Genomic DNA, 12,739 nt, shown 5'->3' with positions numbered 1-12,739 from the left:
GAACTAAAATGATTGGAAAAAACTGTAAATGCAACACCACAGTAATCTATGCTAAACTGGAGGACACAGCAACATCTTATAGATGCAATTAGCAATGCTTCAAGTTGTTAGTGTTTTTTAGGTCATTCTACTCTGAGAGGGAACATGTGTTAAAGTTACGGCAGAATTGATTGTGGTGTGTTGTTGTAGTGCATTTTGCACCAAAAGTTAACTGATATGCAGAGGTGTGTGTCTGTAAAGCCCACTGTGTGAAGTGTTTGGGAAAAGTATCCATGGTGTAGGTACAAGAACTAAAATGATTGGAAAAAACTGTAATGAGAGAACCATTCATAAAAGCTTTAGGACGTGTCAGGACAGCTGAACACCTCCAGGGCAGGTAAAATCCAAGCTGTGACGTTCAACTCACTACCTCTCCACCCCGTCTAGGCTCGAAGTCGCAGAATGCTTTGTGGAATGCCATTACAGCTGGGATCGGGGTCAAGGACAAGGGGAGCGGGTCGAGGGTTGTCCCGGACGACCCGCAGACACTGGAGGAGATCTTGGCTTGTGAGTTCCCCGACGGTCCAGATGTCACCGAGAAGACGGCCATCAGGTGCAGCTTTGAACTTTCACTTACAGATGGCTGCAAGCGCTTCCTTCCATACTGTGTGTGTGTCTGTCTGTGTGTGTGTGCATGTGTGTGTGTGTGTCTGTGTCTGTGTCTGTGTGTGTGTGTGTGTGTGTGTGTGTGTGTGTGTGTGTGTGTGTGTGTGTGTGTGTGTGTGTGTGTGTGTGTGTGTGTGTGTGAGAGTGTTTGTGTGTGTCTGTGTGTGTGTGTGTGTGTGTGTGAGAGAGAGAGTGTTTGTGTATCTCTGTGTGTGTGTATTTCTGTGTGTGTGTGACAGGGGTTCTAATTTAATTTGTTTTTCCTTGAAGGCTTGGCCTAGTTGTTGCTTGTCATGGGGCTGTGTGGTACCTTACCACACCATATTGTGGTTGCATCTTATTTCTTTGGATTTGGTACATGTCACACGGTTGGCATTCGGACAGCATTATGTTGGATGAGCGTGCGCGCACACACACACACACACACACACACACACACACACACACACACACACACACACACACACACACACACACACACACACGGGTGGACTGACAGCATATAGGGTTTAATAAGGTGCTGGGATTGATTGATGCTCCTTATTATGGGGTGTTTATAGTGACCTTGCTGTTATTTGTGACCTACTGTGACAGTACTGGCTGCTGAGTTATTCTTCCAGTGGGTGACCTTTATTAACCCCACGGATGGCTGTAAACCTGGAGACCTTAACTGTCAGGCGTGATCCATTCTCTCATGTGGTGGCACTTCATAAAACTGAATGGTGGAGGCACCTCAGCCGCAGTCTGAAGAGAAGAAAGCTAGAATGGGGGAGCTGTGCTGCGAATGATTGCGTCGGCATCCCCTAACCACATTTGACCCGAGCGCACTGGGGCCAAGGGGGCCAGATGTTCAAGTCCCACCTCCGTTCATATCCCGATCACAATCCCCAGTTCGGTCTCATTCCCTTCCTGACTCTAGTAATGCTAGTTCTTAACTTTAAAATACTGTCCAGTTTTAAACAGAAGTTGCAGTCATTAACACTAACTAATGCTCTAGGCTATTACTGTGTGGTAATGCTCAAGGTAATGACATGTCCATGATTTGTTCAGCTCTTTCCATTCAATTCAATTCTTTCAAATTCTTTGTGCAATTCAAATTTTAATGGGAAAAAAACATGCACTACAGCATGAAACAGCACTTATTGTGTTTATTAGTGCATGATTTGTCTGTATCAATAAATGAATGAGCGGATGCTGTGCTACATAAACATCACCAGCGTCACCAATTTGTCCATGTGTGAAACGAGGCTGTGTGAGCTACCTCCTATCTATCTGTCCACGATCATAAAGCACAGTTTATCCAAGTCTTTTCTTCTTATTTTCTCCCAATCCTCTAATCCTGTCCTAATCTGTTGGCCTTCCTGAGTGGTAGCCTCTCATAGAGGACATGCCTACTGGGGCTGGTCTCACTGTCACCGCCTCAACCTCGTTATTTTTTTTATCTGTCCCCAGGACCTGCTGGTTATTTGCCACATTTTCATCTGTCCTCGGGCTGCGCTGGGACTGTCTGTCAGCATGCAGTGAGAGGTGGTGGGGAGAGAGAGAGAGAAAGTGGTGGGGAGAGAGAGATGTGAAGACATAGAAAAAGATATATTGGTACTGATATTGACTGATAGAGTCAAAGGTTGTGAGACTGAAAGAGATGGATAAATATAGTGGGAGAGAGACAAAGAGAGAGAGACAGACAGATAGAGAGATAAAGAGACAAATAGAGAGAATGAGCGCGCATGTGTGCGAGAGAGCACTCAGTTGAATCATACGACCTTTGCTTCTCATTTAGAAGATGTTTTGTTTTTTTGCTTTTCCTATGATCAAGCGGCTCCCACATCGCTACTGATTGGCCAGCACTTTCAGTGGGCTCTGTGATGTCACAAAGGTCCTGGTGCTTCCTGTCTGTGTGGTGGTGGTGAAGAGCAAGGCTCCATTTCCTGCAGGGAGAGTAACGCAGGGAGAGTAATACTGCAGTCGACTGGAGACAGCAGAGTGGCTACAATGGGGTGATAAAAGAATAAAGAAATAAGGAATAAAAGGAAATAAGTAATAAAAAAGGAAAGCATGACATTTTCTTTTCCATTGAAAGCCACTGTCTGTTTTTTACAAGTGGATCGGTTTGACAGAGTTCTAATTAAATTATGTATGTATGTATGTATTTATTTATTTATTAATATTAATATTATTATTTTGATCTCAATATAGTCGCTTTTATTAGAAGGAGAGCACACACACCCACACTTCTAGTGTCCCTCTGGTCTATGGCTCTGGACTGTTTATACCCTTATTCACCCATTTCAGTGAGTGTGTAGGCTATTTAGGGGAACACAAAGATGGTGTGGGTGTTTGAATGATGGACGGCTCAACTAAGAGGAGGTGATGGAATCTGTGTGATGCTGTCAATCATGTTAAAAACCCTGCAGGTCTGAGTTATAGGTCTTTAGGGAGAAGTACGGTAAGGCTTGCTTACTGATGACAGCATACTATGCTATGCTAAGCAGTGCTACCCCCAAGAGAATGAGCCACCAGCCACCAGCATCCATTCTTAATGAAAATATACTGTACTGACAGATAATTAATTATTATATGACAAACTATAAATGTAGGCAGCAATACATAAAGTTAAACATAAACATAAAAACACTGAAAACAAACAGGCAAATTCATATATACACATAATTATACACATAAACTTACACATACTTCTCAGATCCATGTGGTTATTGACATGCCTGAATTACACAGAATTTTAAATAAACATACACATACTAATATCTCTGGTACATCATCAAATAATGTGCTCAGTGTCTTGATTGATGATCTATCTCATGTACTCTTGTCAGTTTGCAGCAGATTTCCTGAGTATGCTTGAGTGTCTTGGCCTGCAGCAGCATGTTGAGGTTCCTACTCACACCAAGGGGCACACTCTGGACCTGGTTATCACTGACTCTGCTCCCATCAGTAACCTACAGGTGTATGATATCGGTGTGTCTGACCACAAGGTGGTCTCAATGGCCTTGACTTTTGTGCTGCCTACTATTAGACCTAAGCGTCAAATGTCTTTCCGGAACTGGAAAAGCATTGACTCAGCCACCATGACCATGGATCTCCAGCTCATCACCTGCCCAGCCTCTGCATCAGTGGATGAATTAGTGGAGCTCTATAATACATCCCTGAGCAGTGTTTTTGATCTCCATGCCCCTGTCAAGACACGTGAGGTAAATTTCTCACGCTCTGCTCCTTGGTTCACACATGAGCTGCTGAAAATAAAAACAGCTGGTCATGTCCTGGAACGACGCTACAGACACTCTGGGCTGACTGTCCATGAACTGGCCTTCCGTGAGCATCAAAGGGCCTACTCCAACTCCCTTAAAGATGCTCGCTCACAGTTCTATTCCAGCTTAATTAATAAAAACCCTGGCAACTCTAAACAGCTTTTTACCACCATAAACCATCTCCTGAAGCCACAACCATCCTCTTCAACTGAGGCTACAGAGGAGCAATGCAACAGCTTCATTGACTTTTTCAGATCCAAGGTCAACAACATTCGCTCTCTGATGTCCAGCTCTCCATCTGCCACCAACACCTTATCTGCAAGTGTGCTGTCTCCTCTACATCTCGCTGAGGTTCGGGAGAGCCATGTTGAGGAAATCCTCAGAAAAATGAAATCCTGTACCTGTACCCTGGACCCTATTCCCACTGCTCTGCTCAAGTCACACATCCCCACTCTCAGTCCTTTCATCACCAAAGTTGTTAACCTTTCCCTTCAGTCTGGCTATGTCCCACCTGCTCTCAAGGTTGCTGTCATCCGTCCCCTTCTCAAGAAACCCACCCTGGACCCGGAGGTTCTAGACAACTACAGGCCTATCTCAAACCTTGCCTTCCTGTCCAAGGTGTTAGAGAAGGTAGTTGCTTCTCAACTTCAGGACCACCTCAAACACAACAACTTGTTTGAAAAATTTCAATCAGGATTTCGTTCAGCCCACAGCACTGAAACAGCTTTGCTCAGGGTGACGAATGACCTGCTGATGACAGCCGATGCAGGATCACCCTCACTCCTCATCCTCCTGGACCTGACTGCTGCATTTGACACAGTGGACCACACTATCCTCCTAGAGCGCCTCCACACCATTTGCATAAAGTTATTTGGTGAATGGCTCTCGACCGCTCATCAACATACACTCACACAATAGGAGCGCAGTGGTTTCAGAACGCTGTTCAAACCATCACTGCCTTCTCTGGTAAAAAGAAACAGACTTTATGCAAAGACAATGTCCACAGTTCATGCAGGAAAACACTCCCATCTTGTACCATCCCGTCCTCTGGTAACAAGAGATAAGAATGTTTACCTAAGACCCCCAAACCCAGACTTTAACACAACAGTCCAGAATGAGTTCACATAAACACATGGTCTCCTAATTCAGTCCTACCCTAAACATCAAATGACAGGTCTGAGTTTAACATCTCTGTTCTCACAGATAGAATTCCTCTCATCAGAACAAAGGAACCTCTGAGACTAATATCAAACTACAAACACATCATGATAATAATTATATAGCATATTTCTTTCACACTGGTATGTGACGTGATAATCATGGCTGAATCTGTCTCATGTATCAGATAGTCTGGTATGTGACGTGATAATCATGGATGAATCTGTCTCATGTATCAGATAGTCTGGTATGTGACGTGAGAATCATGGCTGAATCTGTCTCATGTATCAGATAGTCTGGTATGTGACGTGATTATCATGGCTGAATCTGTCTCATGTATCAGATAGTCTGGTATGTGACGTGATTATCATGGCTGAATCTGTCTCATGTATCAGATAGTCTGGTATGTGACGTGATTATCATGGCTCATGGCTCTCACTCGTGACGCTGGCTGTGGCAGTGTGGAAGCAGATGGCACTCGGCTGCTGTGGCAAGAGGCAAGTTGACAAATCTCTGTTCTTAATACGACCCCAGCAGATAAACCCACTGAGGGTATTAATGGGGATGGAGAGGGCAAACAGCAGCAGCAGAGGGGCATGATGGGATAGCTGGGCTCTGTGTTTGTGCTTGTCTGCTTTTAGATATGAGGTTGAGCCATGACTATACAGAGGGGGAAAAAACACACCACTCGGTTGTAATAAAACACAGCAGTCCATGCTTTTTTATTTTCTAATGGGTCTACAAGGGTTCCACTGAGGGAGGCTTCCTTTGCACTTAATGTATTAAATTATGGAAGCATGCTTGACATAGTATTGCATTTGATGTCTAAATGAAATAACATCTACGCACCATGGAAATGCAAGCAAACCCTGCCATATCTTATGAAACTATAAAAGTAACCTATTAGTATTCTTTCCTATTACGGTAAAAATTATTATCTCTAGAAACCTGTGTATTTAAAATTACAGTGCAGTATTTTCACCTCCAGCTTGGTAACCTTTCCTGTTACAGTTGGCATCCACTCTTGGGCCTATGAAGTATTTGATTATTTTGCCATTAAATATTTACCCTTGCAGCATGGAGACATGTTGACTTGAAGGTAATTGCCACTGCAGTGGGTTTGGGAAGCCAACTACCCCCAGCCTGGGGTCACTGTGTCAGAAGCCACAGCTTGGCACCATTAGAGTAGTGCGTTTAATGCATTCTGTGTCATTAGAGAGGTGCTATCACAGATTTGTTGTGGGCTCATTAAAGCTTATTGGTTGGCTTTCATGCGGTGCGAGTTAATGAATGATATGTGTTGGGGACAAGGTGTGTTCAGAGCTTTCTCTTTAGCGCACAGGCGTACATGAGTGTGTGTGAGTGTGTGTGTGTGTGTGTGTGTGTGTGTGTGTGTGTGTGTGTGTGTGTGTGTAGACTGGTGCTGCTGTTTGTGCTCATTAGTCATCTAATGACTGATTACTTTATGGAGATAACAGAGAGGTTAGACGTGACAGGGGTGGTTAACAGAACACACATTCCCACATGGACATGTACACTAATGACTACACAAACACACACAAATACACCACACACACACTTACACAACACACACACTATTTTCTCACCCACACACAAGCACACACACAAACAAACATCTCTCTCTCTGTCTCTCTCTCTCTCTCTCACACACACACACACACACACACACACACACACACTCACACCCACATCAAGGTACTAGAGTGATTTATCTCCTATTTAATTGGGTGACATACACTCTGATGAACACTTAGTTTGATTAATGCCTGATTCTTATCCTCAGTAGCTTCATGTTAAAGGCAGATGCTGTTCCCCTCACACACCATTTAAAGCCACACTTTAAACACGCACAGACACACTCACACACACACATATTCAAACTCGATCCATATTCGCTTGCTCAAAATATACACTCCTACACCCATCCAGCCACACGCACACACACAAACACACACACACACACACACACACACACACACACACACACACACACACAAGCTCTCTGTTTCATCCCTCTGGCCACTGCAGACACAACATGCTGTGGCATCACCTCAGGATGATTCTGCATTCATGTTTTTATTCATAGCAGCATCTCTCCCTGAGTCTGACCCCCCTCCTGATGAGGTCATGGGTGCAACTTTGAACCCCTTCTTCCCCTATATGCTCTGGTGCTAATGAGGTCGCTTTAAGGGTTGTTGTTGGTTTTTTTTGGAGGGGGGGGTTCTATGAATAATCAAGGACCCATTCGTCGACATGATGAATTCAACAGCTGACGGAAATCATAACCCTCTCTCTCCTCGGCATATTCTAATCTAGCCTAAATATGAAAATGCCATCACGTCAGGAAATATAATCAGCAGTCACTTCAGCTGATCGGTGGTGGAAAAGTGGGTAAAGTGGAAGGGATAAAAAAGTCTGACATCACGAAAGAGGAAAAAAATGGAAATGCTGAGTTGTTTGTATTTTGGAAGATGCTGAGTGAAGTGCGTATGTTAGTGTGTGAAGTTGAAGTGAGCTTTTAAGTGATCCGCTGACTGTGTTTAAAGTGGCATTATGCAGTAATTGTACTTCAGGGTTAGGGTTAGGATAAGCAGTTTTACCTTAAAACAACAGCTTAAAAAATTGGGGTGCTACAATGACTTTTAATATGGAGAATCGCTTCCCTGCCGTTGCCATACCAGGGTCCGTAGGCATATTACTGGGTTATGTAGGTTTGGCTGAAGCCGCCCAGTTTCTACTGTCTGCCGAACTAGTAAGTAGCTTATTTGCCGCCTTGCTTTGTCTTGTGTTGCACTTGCTTGATGTTTGACTGTGTTAGGACAGTTGTTGACTAACTAGTTTGTCATAGTGTCAAAGTAAGCACATTTCAAGTGGTTTCGCTAGTTTTAGCCGCTAGCATCTCATTAGCGATTAGCAATTGTTCCGTTATGCTGCTTTTATTTGAGGGGTTATTGCGGTTATTGAATTCCTAGTTGTGTTGGCCCCTGTAGCATCAATTGACCAACGGCCTTGAGTGAAAATCTAGATAATGATCCAACGTTCATTTTTCAATCATTTTATCTGCTTTTTGTGGCACAATGTCAGTGCTTTCAGTTGGCGCCATTTTGAATCTGTAATAACAGCAGCCACACAATAGGTTGTTCAGATGCTCATTATTTCATTATCAGATACCATGACCTCACTGTGAGACCATGGAGTATATATATCCTCTTTTAAGGGCATTTTGATTAATTTGACCCCTTTCAGACAAGCATTACATTAAGAAAGAGAAAGAGAAAAGCCTACTAACACACTGAATGGAATAGGCATGTGGTGGTCATAAGGTTAATCCATATAGCATGATAATTGTTATGCACTGCCTTTATTGGTGGAATGAGTTATTACTTTTGAAATATCCAAGATGTAAATTTAAGGCCCAGAGTCAATATCTATTGACGTCTGAAGGACTGGTTCTGTGTTTTTATATCAGCAGTGGTGGGAGCGGTGATGGATGACACTGGCAGGTTTGTAAATGGAGCTGGAGGTCAAAATGTGACACAACTGTGAACACAGTGCAGTGGTGGCACATTCACCAAAAACAATATCTTCATGTTTCTTAACATGATGATGTCCACCAGATCTAGTATTAAGTTACATTGTCTCCTTTGGGGTAGGTGGGTAAATGCGGTAGTAGATGCAGAAGAAGAATCTAAACACACACAGTAACAGCAGTCACTTAGATGTAGGAACAGCCATCATTATGGCAGAGGGGCTGTTATAGCTGACTTCCCAGGATCCCAGTGGTGAAGCTGGGCATGGATCGCCCCCCTTTTGATTAGCATGTGACATTTAATCAAAAGCCCCCCCATCTCCAGTGAAAGCACTTCAGAGAGGTGAGCAGATATTGTGTTTGCTCAGGGCATTTAGCCAGCCAGGACTGCCACTGAGCACTGCGACCTCAACCCCACATGGCAGCTGGCGCAAAAGGGGCTTCAGGCAAAGAAGACATTTGAAGGTGGAGTCCATGAATGTTATGGCCGATGTTGCGCCAGCATATAAAGTCTTCTTTTTCTTTCATTTTTTCCCAACAATTTTTGGTAGATGATATCATATACCCACACTTCACCAATCCAGATAAAACTTGGTATGGTTGTAGCCTCACATGTCTGATACAGAGTATATGGTTTGTGTCCATAAGTGTATATTGCCCTTGGTGCTAGCGCTCCCTAAAGTGGGGTAGGGTCTTTTAAGCACTTTTTGGGCAATAACTCGAAAACCGTTTGCTAAAAATAATGACATTTTTATGGCAATCTGGCGTCTAGGATGCGCAATACCCTAGCTCATTACAATTCATCTCTATCTTGTGATGTAAAGGTTCAACTTGACACCCTGCATCACTAAAACATTCTTTGGACGAATGCCAAATTTTGTGAAATTTGGATCATGGGGGCACTGCAATTAACACATATGAATATCTCATGAACTGCTTAAGATAAATACTCATGTTTGGTATGCTGCATTTGCACACATCCCCTAGTTCTATTTGGCTCGCTCAACAAAATGGCAGCCAAAGGTCAGTCAAAACTCAGCAGCCAATACATGCTTGTGTGAATAGCCAAATTTAAGGAACATTTGTAGGCTTGTTCATAATGACGTTCATAGACAAGATGTCGCTACAACAAGCAACAACCTATTTTCCTCTATTCCTCTGGCATGGTTTCAAAATGAGTTTTGTCTTTAAAGCTGCAGTAGGGAACCCTTTTTGTCATATTTGACTGTCTGTATGTCCTGGCAGTAGTGCACGAGTCAGATCACCTCTGTCTCCACCTAGTGATCCTAATGCCAGGGGGAGTGTCTGACTGAGTGTCATATTACGCACTACTATGCGGTACGTCTAAAAAAACATGTTGCAATTTTCATTTAATTCATTGAAATTCTCTTCATGTTCCTCTAGCTCTAGACTTTGGGGTTTGTACACATCCCTGGCTCAGAAAATGGGAAATAAACCGTGGCTTAGACAGAGCTCTTTCAGTATCAACAACGTTGCTACGTTGATCACATAGCTTCAGGAGCGTGGAAGGCAGAGGTGTGTTTTGATTGGCTGTTCGACCTATAAGGCCTATAGCACATATAAAGCTATGGCACGGAAAATGCCCGTAGTGTGCCCCCCCCCCCCCCCCCCCCACACACACACACACCAATCTCTCCCAGTTCTGTCCTGACCCAATATACACATTAGATTGCATTTCATCACCTTGAACTGAAGCCTAAGGAGAATCTGTGCCCTCTGTCCCCTATAGTCTCCTCCAGAGAGATTTTCTCCTGCCTTTTCTCCCCAGACATATTACCAATTGATGCTTTCTGTGTTACGCCCTCAATTTCTTCTCCCAGCCCTCCCAGCCTCCTCAAGGAAAGGGCAAGGAACCCCTGCCTGACGGAAAAAAAGAGAAAGAATGCGCTTCAAAGAGAAGAGAAACGGATATAATATCCTGTGATTTATGACTTCCACAGATGAGCTCATATTCACTAAGTGATACCATTTCTGTCCCATGCTTTAAGATTGACAGGCAGTGATCAGAATGGGCCTTTGCAGTCTTACTAGGTAGCTGGTTGTGGGCTAGGGAAGGCCCAGGTCAGATCCAGCCTCTGCGACTAATTGCACTGCAAAATAACCCTGAAGAGAAGCTTCCAGCTCTGCTTATTTATTTATGTCCATATTCTTTGCCTGATCCAAAAATTAAGTGGCAGAGTGTTGCTTATGTAATGCTTTTGTCGTGTTGGTGTTGGCAGTGAGGAAGCCCTGACTCTCTAACATTACTCATCGATGTAGAGCAGACTCATTTGCTTGCCAAGCGAGCGCTGATTGCTCCTAATGGTGATCAATCAAGTCAGTGTTTTGACAACACGTTGGCTTGGATTAATAGAGTCCTGCGATATAGATTTCCAATACTTGTGGATTAATATCCTTTAGATGGAATGAAGTATTTTGTGGGTTATTCTTTGTGTCACTGTGTGGATTTAATAGTTCACTTAAATAGAAGTTCAGAAATTTGATATAAATGCTAAGGCTGTGTGTGTGTGTGTTTCCTTGGATGTCTTCCTGTTCTCTTCTTAAATGAAAAATGTCCAAATACCAGTGCATTCCTGGTCAAACCGACCCCATGGTCGCTTCAATTCACATTCAGGCAAAAGTACCATGAAAAGAACTCCTTCACATACTTTGGAGGTAAGCTATAATGAATTAGTCATTCCTCTGATATTATGGGATGGTTGTCGCTGGCGCTCAGGTCACATAGCCCACCATGCTGACCCCCTGCTTCAGATTCCTCGAGTGCTTCTCATCTGCCAGTCTCCGCCGTTTCTCTCTCAGAAAGCATTCTTCTGCTGCTATTTCTGGGGGGCTGTAATTTCCCCGTCCCAGGCAGTCAGGGGGTGATAATGTTTCTCAGCAACAGCATGGTTTGCATCAGCAAGGTCACAGAAAATGTTGGACTGGTGTGCTCCAATCCAGTAATCACGCCATGCTGAAATACACACTGGTTTATTCTGTAAAGCACCGATGGATTAGGTAGCCTGTAATAGTGGGAACTGTACCAGCAAGAAAAGCAGAATAAATAAGTTACTTGAGGCAATGCTAATGATGCCCATCTACAACCCCAAATAGGAAAAATTGGGACGGTATGTTAAATTGAAATTAAAACTGAAAACAGTGATTTGTAAATTCTCTTTTACCTGTATTACATTGAAAACAATACAACAGCACATTGTTTGATGTTTTACCTCATGCACTTTATTGTTTTTTCAAAATAAACACAATCAAAATTAAATTTAGATTCTTGCATCAATTTAAAAAAAAGTTGGGACAGTAAAGCATTTATCACTTTGTAATGTTGCCATTCCTTTTCACAACACTTAAAAGACATTTAAGGACTGAAGACACCAAGTGAAAAAGCGTTTCAGGTGTAACTTTGTCCCATTCTTCCTGCAAACAAGTCTTGAGGTGTGCAACAGTACGGGGTCTTCGTTGTCGCATAGTGAGTTTCAAAATGCGTCACACATTCCCTATTGGGGACATTCTCTGCAGGCAGGCCAGTCCAGCACCCACACACCCTTCTTCCTCAGCCATGCCTTTGAAATGTGTGCAGAATGTGGTTTTGCATTGTCTTATTGAAATATGCATGGGCTTCCTTGGAAAGGAAGTCGTCTTGAAGGCAGCATGTGTTGCTCCAAAATCTCGATGTACTTTTTTGGCATTAATAGTGCCATCACAGAAGTGTAAGTTACCTCGTTTGAAAACCTTTGCCAAGGGCACTGACACAACCCCATATCATGACCCTGGCTTTTGGACTTGTTGCTGATAACAGTCTGGATGGTCGTTTTATTCTTTGGTCCAGAGCACACGGCGTCCATTTCTTAAAAAAAAGACCTGAAATAGTGATTCGTCTGACCACAACATGTTTCCACTGTGTGATGGTCCATCCTAGATGCCTCCGAGCCCAGAGAAGTTGACGGCGCTTCTAGGCACGGTTAACATAAGGCTTCCTTTTGGCACAGTTAAGTTTTAACAGGCATTTGTGGATGTAAATACGTATTGTAGTGCTTGACAAAGGTTTGCCAAAGTAATCCTAAGCCCATGTGGTTATATCGCTTATAGATGAATGACAGTTCTT

General features: G+C 43.3%; 1 protein-coding gene across 1 annotated transcript in view; it reads left to right on the top strand.

Moving 5' to 3' along the window:
- The window catches only part of pde1cb (phosphodiesterase 1C, calmodulin-dependent b), a 69,893-nt gene that overhangs the window by 7,388 nt on the left and 49,766 nt on the right, over positions 1-12,739 (top strand). The window contains exon 3 of the mRNA XM_031559373.1: positions 427-592. Coding sequence (XP_031415233.1) covers positions 427-592 — 166 coding nt within the window. The remainder of the gene's footprint in view (positions 1-426; positions 593-12,739) is intronic.

The sequence above is a fragment of the Clupea harengus genome, chromosome 22, assembly GCF_900700415.2.
Source record: "Clupea harengus chromosome 22, Ch_v2.0.2, whole genome shotgun sequence".
In the NCBI taxonomy this organism is placed as follows: domain Eukaryota; kingdom Metazoa; phylum Chordata; class Actinopteri; order Clupeiformes; family Clupeidae; genus Clupea; species Clupea harengus.
This window is presented reverse-complemented; position numbering and strand designations above follow the sequence as displayed.